An 18,877-nucleotide genomic window follows, 5' to 3' on the forward strand; every position below is an offset into this window, starting at 1 on the left:
TTGCCTTCTTTATCTGTACAACTCTAACTGAAACAGCTGTTAAAATTTACACCTCCAAATTCCCTTCACCTTACCTAGCAGCAGAGAAGCAGCGGACACAGGACTCTGCTCGAACTAGAAGAGCTGTATGGTATTTATTGCCAAAGCTTGAGGAAAATTTTTACCACTAAACAGGCAGCTACCTTCCATGCACTGCGCTCCAGACACAGCTGAGTGCTGTGCATCTATCTTGACCATAGTTATAGGGGCCACACTGCTCTTTTAACACAGTGCTGTACACTGCATGGTGTTTACACATTGATAAATAACTCCTGCAATTAGTTTTTATCAAAATAATCTGGCTGCGGGCCAATTTTGGCCCACATGCAACCAGTTACCAACCACAACAGTAGAGCCTGAACAGCCAACACAAAATTGGTGTGGAGGGGAAAGAAAGTTTAGCAAGTAGTGCCTTTATCTGCAAATTTAACTTGAGGAGGCAAGGTGTTTGTTTGCGGAGGCATTACCCCCCCCCCCCCCCCCCCCCCCTCCCCTCATTAAAAAAAGATATTTAAACGTGTCACAGACTTGTTAAAAACCTAAGGACCTGTATTAGAAGACATTGCTGTTGACTACAAAATGAAAACACAAAACCTTCAAACTGTTTATTACTGACATGCACGTCATATACACATGCAGAAAATAATACAAAAGGGAATCCCTTACATACAGGAATAAACTGTGCAAACTGAAGTAATACAAGACAGAAAAAGACAATATTGCATGTACATGTCTTGATAATGTTGATTTCTGTTGAACATGTTATGAATCAGATTATTTTAGCTCGATAGATCAGCAGTTTTAGATGTTTATGTATTTCTTTCATCTTGAGACCATATATTAATGGATTAAACAAAGGTTGATATACAAATATCTGCAATGTCATGATCATACGTACTGTTTTTGGAAAATCTGATTCTGTTCTAACAATGATTATATCATATGCACTTAAACAAGTCAGACTGAATAAAACCAACAGGTGGGGTAAACAGGTCTCAGCTGCTTTTTTCCTCACCTCCTTACAACTTCGATTGACTATTGACAATATTTTTGTGTATGTGAAGACAATGAAGAGAAGAGGAAGTACTATATTATCCACCACAGCCAACACACCAAATATAGTAACTGATCTTGGTCTGACACAGTGAAGTGTGTAAATTGCATTGTTACAAAATATTCCTTTTACCTCCATGTTACAGAGTTTAACTCCAGTGTTATGTAGCAGAATTAATGAGATTGTAGACTGTAAAGCAGGTACAAACCAGGCTAAAACCAGGCAAATGATAACCGTGGTGTTTGTCAATATATTTGGATATTGCAGGGGCTTAGATATAGACACAAATCTGTCGTAGGCCATGGCTGCTAAAAGAAAAAACTCTGAACCACCAAAACAATACAATAAAAAAAACTGTACGAGACAAGCTGAATAAGATATGACCTGCTTCTCAGACACAAAGTCGATGAGCATCTTTGGGTAGATATTAGTGCAGGATAAAACAGAGTTCAGAAGCAAAGCTGCAATGAAAATGTACATTGGTTCATGGAGACTCTTGCGTGTCCAGATAAGACACACAATGGTGGCATTACTGAAGATTATTAAAATATACACCAATAGCACAGTCACAAAATAAAGATATCTGAATTTGTGCAGGTCTACATACCCATCAAAGGTTATATATGTTGTTGCATTGAGGGATTTACTAGTTTCCATTAAAGTTTCCTAAACTACCTGTTCACTAACAAAACACAGAGACTGCAAAGTCAATATGAGCATTTAGTATATGTTCACCTCCTGAATACATGAAGGGAATGATCTTAGGCTGATGAAGGTTTTATGAGACTGTTTTATTCTCCATGGAACTAATTACACTTTCTCCCTTGGACACCTCAAAACTTTAGTTTGACAACTTGTAATTAACCCTGTGTTATAATGTAGTTTACATGCAATGTTTGCTGGTGCTTTTCTGCCTAGTTTCCTTTGTTTGCTGTACCACATATTCCACTTTAGTGATAACAGCAAGTACCACCACAATATCATCATTAAATTAAAGTGATACATTGAAAACTTGCAGGACTACAACCTTCATAGGAGCGAATTGAGCCCAGGCCTAAACTAACTTACAACTTTTGTTAAACTGGCTTCTTTAGTGTTCTTAATATTAAAAATGAGATACAAGCACAACCTGTTTTGCACTACTCAGATTAAACTTCATGCTAACATGACATTATTTTAACTAATAGGAACCCAGCATGACATATATCATGCATACAGTTTCTGAGACAGTTTGCATCACTTTATAGTAAAAACTTTGCTTAAAATCCTGTGGAACACAATCTGTCTTTTGTCTTCTGTCCTTTAATAGACAGCAGAAAGCAGAAGATTACAGCATAAAAGTTTTGACATATTACATGGTAATAAATGGTAAATATCCCCCCAAAAAATGTTGGTACATTTTTTTCATTTACATTTTGTTAAAGGCACATGACAGAACTTATGTCAGTTCTCCCGTTATGCGGCCCTTATCGAGGGTTTGCTGATTTGTCATCCATCTTGTATCATGACCTGTTAGCTCTCTCCAGCCAGCAAAAGACAATCTTACGATGTCTCTTGTTTTGTCACTTTCTCTCATCTAATCTTCTTGCCTTTCTTTGCTTAATCAGCTACTTTGCGTGCTCAAAACAACACTGTGATTATACTGTTAAAGCTGGGGTAGGTAATGATGGGGAACTAGCAAGATTTGAAAGTGGCACCCTGTCTTGGCTCCTCCCCCTCTTGTTTTGCTCCTTGTGTTTTTAAATTTGAATAAATTCAATAAAATTTTCAGGAGTTGTTGGAAATCTGAAAAGGAAAAACTAATTTATTTTTGGTGGTGATCTGGATCACTGTTTGGATCTAGGAATTTTTTTAAAAGCTGTGGCGGAGGTTTGTGTTCTCCGAGTGCTTTTCTACTTCGCAGCTTTTTCTACCAATGATTTTCTCTTTCTTGGCTGTTTAGCGGGAGGAGTCAGGTCAGAAAATCCTTTCTGCATTTTCTCACCAATGTTTGTCTTCCGAGTTTCTTCTTCACTACTTTGTATTGATATCTGAGACTATTTATATGCAGGGTGTGGCTATCAGGTATGCGCTGCGGGAGGGGGAAGAGGGGAAGAGAACCTTTCGAATTATAAGAAATGAACAACTCCGTTTTGGGAGAACCACTTCACTTTAAGCGAAACTCTGCTGCAACGTCACGCTGCATCTAGGATGTAAAAGTTGTGAAGTGCGGTTTCTCAGCCTCAGGATGCTGCTGGGCAGCAGCGTCGGTAGAAATGCACATGATGGATGCCATTGTGTCATTGAACAAGCTTGGGACACAGTTTTAAGGTCATTAAAATTGTGCAATGCATTTTAAAGGGACAAATAAAGACCTCATATAAAAAAAAATTGGACTTATTTTAAAAAATAGTAACAATGTAATTTTTAAAAAATTACTGCACTCTGCAGTACATTACAGTTTTCCGCTGGGAATTCATTTCATTTATTTTTTTCAATGGCAGCGTCTTCAAAAATAATTTAACCCTTATGCCCTCCTTGTGACACTTTTGTCCATTTTCATCAACTTTTCTTTTTATTTATTGATGTTATTCGTGATCCTTTTAGTTATATTGTGGCTTGTGGCATGACTTTTTTGCAAAAACTTTTTCTTTTTTGTTCATTTTTCCTAATTTTTTTTCATATTCTTTTTTTTTTTTTTTTCTTTTTCATTTTCTTGAAGAATTTTGTACTCTTGTGGCCAAAAACGTCCACACACACAAAAACTGCAGCAAAACAATCATACATCAGAATTTTTTTGAGACCTAAAACTGATTGACTAGTTTGGCATTTTTCAGTAGGATGAAGCAGTTTAAATGGTTTATTTAAAAAAGAAAAATTAAATCAGTTTTTGTACATAAAGACTTTTGGCCACAAGAGTCACCAGAGGGTCCCATAGCTGAGGAGGGCACAAGGGTTCAACACAGAATAACTTTGTTTGCTAGCATTATATTAAAATCTTTTTCATTGTCTTAAGATAAGGCATCTATTCAAACTTTAAGTTGTTATAAATACATTAGAATAGAAAACTATTAGAATCCATAGAAATAGCAATAAAGAATATTGGAAGATATTATCAAAAGGAATTGTTTATCATTCTGGTGAACTCTTCGTGATCATTAATCTGCCTCATGGAGCCTGTCTGAGTTTTGATTTATTAAAAGTTGTCTCATTATTTCCTTCTGGATACAGAAAAACTAGTGACAGGCAAACAATGACAAGAAAATATGTACATGACAGAACTACTATAGTTTATTTTATGTATTATTAATTGGTAATTGTGTCAGAGCAGCTGACCTACAAGATATTTTTCTTCCCCTTTCGTCGGTGCGCACAGGGTTTGCTGGTTATTACAGTTGAACTAAAATGACAAAGTTTACCTTGAGTGGTATTTGGCAAGATTATTGGAGTTACAGAATGCAAAGCAGGAACAAACTAAGCGAAAAGCAGAAATTACTGTGGTCTTTGTTCCTTTATTTGGGGATAGTGCAGGGGTTTGCAGACACATATCTGTCATAGGCAATAGCTGCTAAAAGAAAGAACTCTGAACCACCAAAGGAATAGAATAAAAAAAAATCGCAAGAGGCAGACTGAATATGATATGACTTATTTATCTAATAAAAAGTCTGAATCTGGGTATATATTAGTGCTATAAAGCGACGAGTTCAAAAGCAAAGCTGCAAAGAAGATATATCCCGGCTCATGGAGACTGGAGTGTGTGTCCAAATAAGGAACCCAATGGTGGCATTACAGGAGATTATTGTAACATTCAGCATCAACATCATCACAAAATAGAAAACTGAATTTGTCCAAGTCTACATACCCATCAAAGGTAACATATGTGGAATTTAGTGATTTTTTTTTGTTGTTTTTTTCCATTGATGTTTTCCTAAATTAATTATTAATTAAAAAATTAAAAGGAGACTACTGTACATTTGTCAAATGAGCTAGATGGATCGTAAAGACATAGTTTGACCTTTTCATGTAAACTAAACAGCCTGCACTGAGGAGTGTTTTCAGCATGTTGAAAATTTTTATTAGATAACTTTATTGTCTGTGGAACTAATTAAACTTTCCCCCAAAATAAACTTTAACCAACAGAGGATTTAATGAAAGTCTTTGACAACATTTCGTTAACTCTCCAAAAAAGAAACTTATGTTGGAAATAAGATTTATATTTTGAATTTTAAATTTAATTAAAATAAATATTTTCCCTTTTGATGTCATTTTGGATCGTATACTATCAACGACTTTTTTAAAAAGTTTATAAAAAACATATTTGTGTTTTATAATTATAAGTATCATCACATATCTGGATATTTCATTTGATGGAGAGGATTGATTTTTTTTTCATTGTTATATTCTGCATAATGCTAGATTAAATTTAAAAAATAAAAAAAAAATAAAAAAAAGTATGTTGCGTTTACAGCCAGCTTTGCACCATCAACCTCCATGAATCACCCTGACACGTGGCAGCTGTGTTTTGCTTTATGGCGCCACGACACACACCAGTAATAAACACTGATCATCTTAAATCCAGACATAGCAGACTCAGCAAATAAACAGAAGATATTCATTTAGTTCCACAAGGCTTAAATTTCACAGATTTCACATTTTAAACTAAAACCTGACTGATTAGTTTGTGGAATCTGCTCATCTCCATCTTTACATAATATTGTGTAATAAGTGGAGACAAATAAACCACCAACTGACTTGAATTAGTCCATTTCATCATCTTAAGCTGCACCCTCATCCGTCATTATATGCCACTGTGACTTCACACAAACTGCTTTGTTTCAATATTTAATTATATTCATCTCCAAAGTTGTGTTGTATACAACGGAGTACAGTTTGCTTTATAAAGGGCAACCTGTACATGCTATACTTATGTAAGTCGTCTTTAAGTTCATTTGAGTCTTCTTTAACCTACCTCACACAGCCTCTAAGCTTCAGTTTCACTGCGTTGTCACTGTAGGCCTATGTGCTCCGCAGGTACAAAACAGCGGTGTGAATAACACATAAAAAACACATAAATGTTCAAAATATTTATTCTTTTTGTCAGACCAGCTGACCAACACAAAGGCCTACACATAATTTTTATTCCCTTTTGAACAGAAAAGCAATAATAAATTTAAAAGTACTGAATGATTTACATTTTAGCATATTGAAGTACAAAGTCAAACAAATGAAAATACACGAAGATAAAACATGGAACCAACCTTGAACAGCCATGTAGTGACTGTAACTGCTTTTTTTTACTGTTTGTACTCACTTCATATCCACACACAGGCACTGTGCCAAAGAATTATTAGCAATCTGGACTAAACTGTGAAATTAAGTCAATATATTTGACAAAAATACCAGAAAAGCTGTTTTTCTTTATTAAAGCTTAATAATGAACTAAAAAACTGGATATTTGCAGTCAGTCTGCTGATGCATCAGATTGTTTTGACTCTACAGAACAACAGTTTCAAATGCTTATAAATTTCTTTCATTTTGAGCCCATAAATGAACGGATTGAACAAAGGATGATACAAAAATATCTGTAATGTCATGATCAACCGTGCTGTTTTTGGAAAATTTGATTCTATACGAACGATGATTATATCATAAACACTCAAACATGTCAGGCTGAATAAAACCAGCAGGTGCGGTAAACAGGTCTCAGCCGCTTTCTTCCTCACCTCCTTACAGCTTCGAAAGGATATTATCAGGATTTTTGCATACGAGCAAATAATGAAGACTATAGGAAGCATGACAACATCTAAGATTGCAAACATACCGTATACAGCGATGGATCTTAATTTTATACACTGAAGTGTGTAAATTGCATTGTTGCAAAATATTCCTTGTAATTTCAAATGACAGAGTTTAACCTCGGCACGGTTTAGCAGGATTATGGGGATAACAGAATGCAAGGCAGGAACAAACCAAGCTACGCTGAGAAAAATGAAAATTGTAGTGTTTGTCATTATATTTGGATATTGCAGGGGGTTGCATATCGACACATATCGATCATAGGCCATGGCTGCCAACAGAAAGAATTCTGAAGGGCCTACAAAGTAAAATATGACAAACTGGAAGAGACAGGCTGGATGTGAGATGGTCTGCTTGTTAGATAAAAAGTCGATCAGAAGCTTTGGGTAAATACTTGTGCTGTAAAGAACAGAGTTAAGCAACAAAGCAGCAATGAAGATGTACATGGGCTCGTGGAGGTTTTTGTGAATCCAGATCAGGTAGACAATCAGGGAGTTACTGCAGATGATTAGAATGTAAGCAAAAAACATAATAAAAAAATAAACATATTTGTATTTGTCAAGTTCCACATATCCATCCAGAATAATATCAGTAACATTTGACTCATCATCCATTTGTGTCTTTAAAAACTAAACACAACCAGGAGCCAAAGAGGGAAAATAATGTACATCATTAATATTAAATTATCATTACATTCATATTAAACTTCTACTGAATGTCCATTTGTTTTTACCTGAACTTGAAGTGTGTTTGGTATGTTTGCTGTTTGCGCTTCTTCAGAATGTATAAAATAAATAGTTCATGACTGTGGAAGGTTTTTATTAGTTTGCTTTAATAAGCCTCCAGACATATCCTCTCTGGAGGTCTGTTGCATCAGCGTTTAACCTCCAACACATGACAACAAGTATACAATGATATGAACTCACTGATTCAGCCAAAGTATTTACCAACATTCACTTTTCAATGATTGCTGAATTATTAGGGCCCCTTAACATGTAAATAATTGATGCTATGTGACTGAGGAAAGATTGAAAGAGCATTTAGAAATAATATGAAAAGCTCACAGTAAAATCTCCTGCATGTGAAAGGGTAGGACAACCCAGACACGGCACGACACGAATCAGAAAAATAGCTTTTTCCAGACAAAATGGTCTGTGCTTTCTTTAAAAAAGAAAATAAGTGATAACAAAAACCAAAACATTAGCAAGGATGTCATGTCCTGCAACTGAATCGCGGGTCCGTGGCTGTGATATGTCGGCCTGGAAGCAGCATAAAGCTGGAAATAGTTTTCATTTCAAACAGGAGGAGAGGTGAACTCCTTGTTGTTGCTACAGTTTCGAGGTCAGGCTTGTCCACCGCTGCGTGCTGCTGCATTCTGTCCAAATGCATTATGGAAGCGTTACATTCAGTGTGTTTTAATCCCACCTGTAGCACCCAATAAACCTAAACATGTATGTAAATACATGAAAGAAGGCATGAATAAATATGTCTTTTCAACCCGTAGATTGTATTGTGTGTGTGTGTGTGTGTGTGTGTGTGTGTTTGTGACCATGTGTAGAAATAATGATGTATATGCTCCTATAGTCCAGGTTTATTGACTTATTTTCATAATGATGATGATGATGATGGGCTTTTAATCAGCCTTGTGAAAAGCTGATCAAGGTGACTTTATATCAAAGTAGTTTAGTGTTTCTCAATCCAGGTTCTCAGGACCCCTGCCCTGCACGTTTTATCGGTAACTGTAACACACCTGAATGATAAAAAGGGCTCGTTAGCAGGCTGCGAAGGACTTGATGAGGAAGTTCAATAATCTGATTCAGGTGTTTTGGGCAGCAGCATGTCTAAAATATGCCGGGCAGAGGTCCTGAGGACCTGGATTAGGAAAGACTGACTTGGCTGGTGATACAACTGTGGTGGGAATTGTCTCAAACAGCAGCAAGACCACCTACAGAGATGAAGCTGACAAACTGGTAACATCGTGCAGAGAACGAGGAACATTAAAACTTAAATATTAAAATCATACACATGTGGATTTTTGTTGATACCCTTCGGTCAACAAAAGAAAAAACTCACAATGGTCAGAAATAACTTGATCTGACAAAAATGATAGTAAATAAAAAATTCTAGGAAATTTAACCAATGAAAGTGAGACATTACTTTTTAACAATGCTTCAACAAAATTATATAAAAAATAAACTCATGAAACATTGACCGAAGAGTACCAGCTGTTTGGTCCATGTCTGTAGTTGACTTCAGGAGGCACAGAGAGAAGACCACTGCGATAGGGGTGTCAAACTCCAGTCCTCGAGGGCTGGTATCCGGCAGGTTTTTGTTGTTTCCCTCCATCAACACCTGATTCAAATCAAATGGACCCAGCAGCATCTTGTCAACCTGTTTATTGTTTTTCATTCAGGTGTGTTGGAGCATGGAGACAACTAAAGCCCTCGAGGACTGGAGCTTGACAGTTGTGGAGTTGGTGGAGAAGGGTCCCACGTTTAATATTTCTTGGGTCCCACATCACAGACGATCTCATGTGGAGAGAAAACACAACTGCAAGGATCAAAGAAGCACATCAGCTGCTCTATTTTCTATGAAAACCTAAGAAAGATAATTTGTCTCCAGATTTGCTGGAGGTCTTTCATCATTGCTCTTTTGTGATTATAAGTCTGTCACAGCATAGTATGCCAACTACAGAGAACAACAAGAAATCCCTCAAACAGGTCAGAAAACCTGGTGAACCTCCACAGTCACCAGGTCTCAAACCAACAGAGCAGCTTTGGCTTGTGATGGAACTGGAGAATATCATCACAGATGTGCAGCAACTGTGTGATGCTTTCGTATTAATGGGAACAACATAATTCTGTCTCCAAGGCCTTGTTGGATCTATTTTATGAAAAATTCCTGCAGTTCCATCCATCTATTTTCCTAACCGCTTAGTCCAGTTCAACATCACGGGAAGCTGGAGCCTATCCCAGTAATCATTGGATGACAGGCGGGGTACACCCTCGGCAGGTTGCCAGTCCATCACACATTGCTGCAGTTTTAAAGGCAAAACAAAGTCCAACCCAGTACTAGCAAAGTGGACCTAATAAAGTGTCCTGAGAGTGTTGAAGAAGAAAGCCTTAGGCCAAATGTTGACTTTAACAAACATAAAACTTGTCAGGACTTTGGCTTTTTCAGTTTTGCTGCTTGTTTTTCTTTGTTCCTGCTGTAATATTTTCTTATTTTTCTCTGTTCTGCCAGGCAGAGCCGCAGCCATGGGGTGTGTCTACACACCTGCACTCAATCAACACTCATCATCACCTTCAGCATATAGGAATCACCGTTAAATTCCTTCAGTGACAGATTATTGCCAACTTCTCATGTTCTGCTGGAGGGCTGAGTGTCGCCAGATAGATGTAAAACATATAAAGCTTACCTATATCAAACACACTCTCTTGTACTCTCTTGTACTGCATGTGTTCATGTTTATATTTGAACGTTTCAATGTTCAGTACACCGATTCCATGTTGTCCTGACGTCATATAAAACAATGAGGAATGTTTTGGACTTTCACACAGTGCTCTAAAGCCAGTTTTAGGTAAAGAGGGTTTATTTCAGTGACTTTAGTGAGAGTGGGATTTTGATGTGGTGGTTTTAGTGTGTGTAATATGAAACACAACATGGACAAAAACTGTTGTTTTTACTTTTTATTTCATATTTTATATCTATTTACAGTCTGCAAACAGTTTTAAATATTTCCCAGTCATTCTCAAATGTGAAAATTATGCAAAGTAATCTGTTATTCCTGCTTTAATCTGTAAATTCCAGGACCTGCATGTTTATTCTGTATATTAAGTGTTACTTAACTATATTGCTGAGACTCATTCCAACCCTCTGAGGAATACCATTTTGAAAGCTTAAGCTGTGCATCCAGCACTGCCATCTTCAACTTGTTTCAGTCAAAGGTAATGTGGAAGGAGCAGATCTAAGTTAGAACCGGACAGCATTAAACCTCCACATGCTCAGGGCAGCCCTTTTCAGAACATTACATAATAACTCTTAAATGAGCTATAAAAGAGTAAGCATATGATTAAACACACACTCACATACTTTGCATAATAAAGAGAAAATGTCTTAAAAGGCAAATGCAAGATGTACACATGGATAGACCTGCATGTTTCTTTGTAAGTGTGAAATGCGTCAGGCCAGCTGACCAACATGTCGGTGCGTGCATGGCTTGGTTTCACAGCATCCAGTGAAGGTTATGATTTCCTCTCAGTCAGAAGTTCCAGCAACAAAATTTCAATCCTGTGAAAGAAACTGCATTCTTTAATGTCCAGAAAATGTTAATCTAAGGTCAGGTTGATTGAACACTTCTGATACTTTTTTTCAATGAGCACTTCAAAATCCCTGTTTTATTTAAACTACAATTGACCCAATAAAGATAACAAAATCCCTTGTAAATAAGAATAAATACTGCAAACTTACAGTAAAAAGAAAGAAATAAAAGTAGAAAAAATAATAAGTTGCATGTTTGCAGTCAGTTTGTTAATACATTTTAATGCATTTTAATTTGACATAGCAACCGCTTGAGATGTTTATGTATCTCTTTCATTTTAAACCCATATATTAACGGATTTATCAAAGGATGATACAGAATTATCTGTAATGCCATGATCAGCCGTGCTGTTTTTGGAAAATCTGATTCTATTCTAACTATGCTTATATCATAAACACTCAAACATGTCAGGTTGAATAAAACCAGCAGGTGGGGTGAACAGGTCTCGGCCGCTTTCTTCCTCACCTCCTTACAGCTTCGATGGGATATTATCAGGATTCTAGTGTATGTAAAAACAATGAAGAGCATTGGAAGTATTACAACAGCAAATACTGCAAACATCCCAAACACAGTAACTGGCCTCGGTGTTGCACAGTACAGAGTATAAATTGCATTGTTGCAAAATATTCCTTTTAAATAGAAATTACAGAATGTAACTTTAGTACTGCTGAGAAGTGTTACTGGGACTGCAGAATGTAGAGCAGGTACAAACCATGCCAAACCCAGGAATAGAATTATAATCTGTTTTGTCATCATAATGGGATATTGCAGGGGTTTGCATATCGACACATATCTATCATAGGCCATGGCTGCCAACAGAAAGAATTCTGAAGGGCCTACAGAGTAAAATATAAAGAACTGAAAGAGACAGGCTGGATATGATATGATGGGTCTGTCAGATAAGAAGTTAATCAGAAGCTTTGGGTAAATACTCGTGCTGTAAAGAACAGAGTTAAGCAACAAAGCAGCAATGAAGATGTACATGGGCTCATGGAGGTTTTTGTGAATCCAGATCAGATATACGATTGTTGAATTACAGCAGATGATTAGAATATAGGCAAAAAACATAATGAAAAAATAGACATATTTGTATTTGCGAAGTTCTACATATCCATCTACTATAATGTAAGTGACATTTGACCCATCATCCATGAATGCCCTGCTAAACACAACCACCAACCAGACAAAATGGGTAAATGATGTACATCATTAAACATGTGGAAAATATATATATCCAAGCATCCAACCTGTACTCATTGTGTCATCTGTTTACCTGAACTTGAAGTGAACCTGGTACGTTTGTTGTTCACTCATTCACAGGATGTACTAAATAAACGACTTGAGACGGGGGAAAGTTTTTATCTGATTGCTTTCATGTGTAATAAGTCTCCAGACATATCATCTCCCGAGGTCTTTCCATCACCTCTAATACATGATAGAGAAGAGCATTATACAGTTAAATTAACTTACATCATCACCCAAAGTATTTTGCAACATTAGCCTCGACCTTTTCCGCATCGCTGAGGATTTTCTTAGTTCAGTCACAATATCAGAAATACGAGTAATCATTTGAGCGACTGGGTTGTCGTTTGAAAACTTTGCCTCAACATCCAAGCAACGGTGTTGGAATTATTCATTCATTGATTCATTTTCTTAACCGCTTAGTCCAGTGAAGGGTCACGGGGAAGCTGGAGCCTATCCCAGTAGTCTTTAGGCAAAAGGCAGGGTACACCCTGGACAGCTCGCCAGTCTATTGCAGGACCACACAGAGACAAACAATCACTCACACTCACACTCGCTCCTGAGCAATTTAGAGTAACCATTTAACCTAACATGCATGTCTTTGGACGGTGGGAGGAAGCCAGAGTACCCGGAGAGAACCCATGCATACACAGGGAGAACATGCAAACTCCACACAGAAAGGCCACTGTCCAAGCCTCCCCCCAGCTGAGGATCGAACCAGGGAAGGTCACAGTGCTAACCACTATGCCACCGTGCAGCCCATGTTGGGATTATGTTACTGCTATTTATGTTGCTTGTTTTCTCTTCTGTTGAGAGGTCCTATTGGCAAAGTGGTGGTGCTGATTGAAGATTTTGCTCACCTGGTTTTAATGAGGGATGCCAATCACCTGCAGCTATTGAGCTCAGCCTACGTAAGAGCCAGGCTGCAATTCACTTGTTGCTGTATTGTTTTTTTTTTGGTTTTTTTTTTCCTACTTCCTGTCGGCTCTGTTTCTGGATCCAGCCTACTACCTGCAAACCTTAACAAATGGGTTTGCAAACAAAGAAAAATGATGCATCCAAAGTTAGATTAAACAAGGCCAGATATTCCATTTCAACATTGATGGGAAGTGAGACCACTGACCACTGGAAAACTTCTAATGTTGGCCTAATGGAACATGCAAATATGGCTACATGGCATGCTTAGAAAAACTTTGGTTTATTTATTATTCTTCATAACAGATTCAAATTATGGCATTTACATGATCTGCGATTGGGAATTTCCATTCATATTGATACAAAATATAGTCTGATAAAATATTGAAACACTTTGCTTCCAACCTAAGATGCTGCTTACATAAAGCACAGTTTGTCATCTCTTCTTGCTGCTAATTTGGGCTCAGGTCATGGGGCAGCTGCTTGACAAGGGAAGCCAATACTTTCCTCGCCCCATCACATTTGACATATTGTCCAGGGGGGCTGTGAAGCATTCCCATGCCAGCTGAGATATCTGGTGCTTCCAGCATGTCCTGGGTCTTCCCTGAGGCTTTCTGGTGGAACATACCTGGAATACCTCACCAGTGAGACATTAAGGAGGCATCCTAACCAGATGCTCAAGCCACCTTGACCTCTCAAAATACAAGAACATTGACTCTACTTTGAGCTCCTCCCAGATGACAAACCATTGCACCCCATCTCTAGGGGAGATCCCGGCCATCCAGCAGAAGACCATTTTAGTAGCTTGTTCCAACGGTCATAGATGGGGTTAGGAACATAAATCAACTGGTAAATTGAAAAGTTTGCCTTGTGGCTCATCTCCTTCTTCACTAAAACAGACTGATGCAGGTTCTGGTTAACTACAAACACCTTCTCTCACTCATGAACAAGACCCCGATGTACCTCCACTTGAGGCAGTACAACATTCTTGACCTAAAGAAGACACTCTACCTGTATTGAGCTGAGGAGAGGACCATGGTCTTGGATTTGGAGGTGCTCATTTCAACAGCTTCATACTTGGAGTGAAGAATTGGAGATTATGGCTCAATAAAAGAACCATATCATCTGCAATAAACAGAAATTCAATCCTGAGGCTACCAAACAGGATCTCTACAGCACCTTGGCTGCACCTAGAAATTCTGCCAATTGCCGTTATGGACAGAGCAGGTGACAAAAGGCAGCCTTGGTTGAGTCCAATCCTCAATGAAAACCAATTCAAGTCACTGCCAGCACTGACAACCTTACAGTCACAGTTCCGGTTGGCCGCCTCAGCAATTGAGGTATGGAAGGCAGCTCAAACTCAATGTCCCCACCTCACTTGGGAAAAGGTTGAAAGTCTACTGGAGGTTGAAGTTGAAGCTGTTTTTGACAGGGGACACCATCAGCCATTCCCAGAAGACCCTCACAACTCTTTTGATCATCAAACAGCCGCCTAGAATCTGTGATGAGCACAGAAATCCAATAACAAAACTTCACTCAGTTTCAGCTCAAGGGAGATGTTTCTCCCAGTTACGCCCCCTGGGGTCTCACTGTCTTGTCACCCTTTCAGCCTGGGAAAGACTGGGCCCCATGGACCAAGATTAAATGAATAAAAATTTGGGTACCAACAAAAATATCACATAAAAACAATAATAGACTAAAATAGAAGCCCTGAGTGGAAATAAATGAAGAGCCATTTGGGAGTGGAGTCAAAAGAGCCAAATCTTCCAAACTTCCCATCACTAATATGTATTTCTGATGATCGTCAGCTTTTTTTTCTTGAAAATGTTGCTTCACTTTAAAACATTACAATCCATGTGTTTTTAGGTCCTGAATTAAATATATTACCGATTTATAAAGTTTCCAATACAAAGTTTCCAAAAAAAGTTTCAATTAAACTTCACAAACTCTGCTCCGTTTTCATGGTTTATGGTTCATTTCTGTTCTCTATCAGTCTTGTGTTGTTTTTTTTTTTGTTGTTTTTTTTTTTTTTAATTTTGTCTTATTTTGAAGTCATGCTCTTGTATGTTTAGTCCTTCTTACTTCCTGTTCAGTGCACACCTGGTTGTACTTTGCTCATTTCACCAGCTGCTCCTGGTGTAGTGAGTTCTCCTCCTCAGAGCATACGTACTCATTGGTTTCTGTTGTTCTCTGTCACATCATTGTTGTAACGTTGCCATTGCTTTGTCTTTATTCAGTCCGGTTTGTGTCTTCGTTTGTGTTTTAGTGACCTGCTGCAGCAGGGCTGACACCTTCATCTGCCTTCTTCCTGTTGGTTCTGCATTTGGGTCCTGTTTGCAAACCTACAGCAACACATGCCTGGCCCAACAGTATTCTTTTTGATGCTCCAAACTGGTTAAAAAGTGATATATAGAATTTGGTCCCCATTGCTGCACAGAAAGCTCAGAGCACTTTATAAAGTCATGATTTTTACATTTCCTGTGCTGGTTTCTGTGACTCTTCCAACCAGATCCATCTCAACAAGCTTAAACAAAGCTGGCTCTCTGTAATGGACACAAGAGATGATGTGCAAAAATCAAATATACAAACCATTTGGTGACAAAGACAATTAAATATATTCATGCTCATTCAGTTGGTGCTTCCTTATCAGCTGGTACCGTAAGCAGAAGCATTAATCACTTGTTTAGTCTCTTCATGTCTCCACGTTTCCTGCAAAGATTTCATAAATGAAGCACATTTTATTATTAAATGATGCATCAAGACTCTGACAGTTTGGGGAATTTGCCTGACATACTCCTTCACACGTCAACTAACATCACAAAACACCAAACTATGGTGACGTACTTGTATTGGAATTATTTCATTTTCCTGTTTAATTGAGGCAACAGCCCTTTAAATGGGCTACTGTTTGCATTCCCCAACCTGGAAAATGAGCAGTGGTACACTGTTTTGTTTGTTTGTTTGTTTGTTTTAAAAAAGCCATGCAATGGGATTTAGTTCACTTTTAGATATTAAAACAATGATGACCCAATCTAGACAGAACCCACAGTTAAAACTGTGCCGTAGGTGTTTAATTAGGAATCAAAAGTTACACAGCTCCGAACAAACAGGCCTCCAAAGTTTGGAAAAGTTTATGTACCATCTCTGAGGAGTTTAATGAGACCTTGGAGGGTTAAGGAAATGTAATAAAAACATCTCACCATCTGAGATACTGCACTCTTTGAAATGTTTTGTCACCATCAGGTAACTGTGACTTAAATTAGATCATATGCTCATTATGCCTTTACGTTCTGTACTTTTAAATACATGCATCAGTTTTTAATGGGCCACATAGCAAATGTCACCTATATAACACTTGATGGGTATGTAGACGTGGAAAAATACAGGTATGTTTATTTTCTGATTATTTTTACAGTCTATGTTCTGATCATCTTCTGTAACTCCATCATTGTTTCTCTTGTTGTGATTCATCAAAACCTCCATGAGCCGATGTACATTTTCATTGCAGCTTTGTTACTGAACTCTCTTCTTTTCAGCACTACAATCTACCCAAAGCTTCTGATTGATTTTATATCTGTGAGGCAGATCATATCCCACACAATGTGCCATTTCCAGTACTTTATGTTTTACACTTTAGGTGGCGCAGAATTCCTACTGTTGGCAGCTATGGCTTATGACAGACATGCATCCATATGCAAACCTCTGCAGTATCCCACTATCATGACTAAAACTACGGTCTCGGTCTTCTTGCTCATTGCATGGCTTTTCCCGACTTGTCTCGTCATTGGATCAACAATTCTGAGTGCAACTCAGACAGTTTGCAGCTTCACCTTGAGAGGAATTATTTGCAACAATTCAGTTTACAAACTTCATTGTGCGACTTCCAGAATCCTGTCTGTGTATGGTGTGATTGTTTTGCTCAGTATAGTATTCTTGCCATTGCTCTATATAATTTTCACCTATGCAAAGATACTTCTCATATCTTATCGTAGTGGGAAGGCGGTGAGAACAAAAGCTGCACAGACCTGCTTACCTCATCTGCTGGTTTTAGTCAATTTTTCATTGTTTTGTGCTTATGATATTATCATACTTCGACTGGAATCTGATATTTCAAAAGTAGCACGTTTAGTGATGACTTTACAGTTAATGTTGTATCATCCACTATTTAATCCAATTATATATGGAGTGAAGATGAAAGAAATCTCTAAACACCTAAAGAGGCTGATCTGTCAGTGAATGATCAGCTGTGTTATCACTTATCTCTTTCAATGGTTGAGATTTTCCTGAAACATGTGAATTTATTGCTATATTCTAAGTACTTTAACATCTACCGGTATTTATAAAGTAAGTGTGTTTAAATACATCCTTATGTCAAACCTTTGATGGATTGTGTTGCTAAATATTTTTCTTTTGCTATCACATTTTTAATAAACATTCAATTTTAAAAGTTATCCAAAGGTTTGGTTCGTCTGAGTGGCAGGAAATGATAGGTCAGACGCAGTGTTGGTCAAGAAAACCAACCTATCCATGTTGTTGAATACCCTCGTAGCACCTTCAACTGCTTACTGTTTTATTTATTCATTTATTCATTTTTTTAACTTGTACTGTCCAGCATCGCAGCATACAGTATGGCAATCTGTGTGCCATCTTTTTGCCAGACTGATTTGTTCTGTTATGTGTACGGCTGCCCTTGATATTCTGAATATTTTTATTGAAATCATCATCGGACTTGATATTTCAGCGCTGGACCTGACAGGGGTCAAGAAAAGAGAAAAGAAATTAAAGAAAATAATAGGAAAGGAAAGAGAAAAGAAAAAGAGAAGAAAAAAGAGAGTCTCTAAGCAGCTAAAAACACAAAAACTACTACAGTGTTACAGTACAACAAGATATATAAAGTGGAGTAATAACGATATGCAAAAAAAAAAAAGAAAGAAAGAAATAGTAGAAACAGACACACAACCGTTATTGGACATACCAGCAGAGAGACTTCACAGATAAACATCTGTAACATTTAGCAGGAAGTAGGTGGAAAGATGAACACTTTTGTGGGCATGCACATGTGAATGTGCAACCTGTGGTCATGCCATCAAGGATCAACTGAGTACTAGTTAAAGCAGCGTGACCACGGCCCAACGAGGAACCCAAGGCCCCAGGGCCCAGCAGGCCCAACGAAACACAGAACCAGGGCAGCCAAAGCAGAGAGCGCTGCCATCCCCCAAGCCCAGAGCAAAGGAAACACCCAGGAAGGATGAGGCAGGGGCACTGAGTAGCACAGGCCGACGGCGAGCAGGCCTAGCAGGCACTGGGCGCTGAAGCGTGAGCCGGACGGAGAGCCAGCACCTCACAGGCCCCAGGACCATCCATACCCCCCCAGAGGGACCTGCCCGCCCAGAGCAAAACCACCGCAGGCCAACGCCACAATTACTCCAGGGGCGGGAATCCCAAGGACAAGGACACACCCGTGAAAAACAGGGGGTTCCCCCTGTTTTATTATTTGACAAGACTGAATGTTTACCGGTTACTTCAGCTGG

At 38.2% G+C, this 18,877-nt stretch overlaps 4 protein-coding genes across 4 annotated transcripts; 1 reads left to right on the forward strand and 3 right to left on the reverse strand.

Moving 5' to 3' along the window:
• Positions 1-808: 808 nt before the first annotated feature.
• On the reverse strand, positions 809-1,750 carry LOC306766549 (olfactory receptor 5F1-like; the record flags this gene model as incomplete). Its single annotated transcript, XM_079254328.1, has 1 exon — positions 809-1,750. One exon carries the CDS (start codon positions 1,748-1,750, stop codon positions 809-811), a length of 942 nt encoding a protein of 313 aa, XP_079110454.1.
• A 2,814-nt stretch (positions 1,751-4,564) lies between these two features.
• LOC306766550 (olfactory receptor 4B13-like) lies at positions 4,565-7,482 on the reverse strand (the record flags this gene model as incomplete). Its single annotated transcript, XM_079254329.1, is given in 3 exon segments — positions 4,565-4,617; positions 4,620-4,701; positions 6,988-7,482. Coding segments are annotated over 3 exon segments (630 nt in total).
• Positions 7,483-11,408: 3,926 nt separating this feature from the next.
• LOC306766552 (olfactory receptor 5AC2-like) lies at positions 11,409-12,341 on the reverse strand (the record flags this gene model as incomplete). The annotated part of the gene is made up of 1 exon (XM_079254331.1): positions 11,409-12,341. The coding sequence occupies one exon, from the start codon at positions 12,339-12,341 to the stop codon at positions 11,409-11,411; it is 933 nt and encodes a 310-aa protein (XP_079110457.1).
• A 4,326-nt stretch (positions 12,342-16,667) lies between these two features.
• LOC306766098 (olfactory receptor 10AG1-like) lies at positions 16,668-17,582 on the forward strand (the record flags this gene model as incomplete). Its single annotated transcript, XM_079253706.1, has 1 exon — positions 16,668-17,582. The coding sequence occupies one exon, from the start codon at positions 16,668-16,670 to the stop codon at positions 17,580-17,582; it is 915 nt and encodes a 304-aa protein (XP_079109832.1).
• Positions 17,583-18,877: the final 1,295 nt, after the last annotated feature.

Source organism: Telmatherina bonti (assembly GCF_933228915.1).
Source record: "Telmatherina bonti genome assembly, chromosome: 15".
Classification (NCBI taxonomy): domain Eukaryota; kingdom Metazoa; phylum Chordata; class Actinopteri; order Atheriniformes; family Telmatherinidae; genus Telmatherina; species Telmatherina bonti.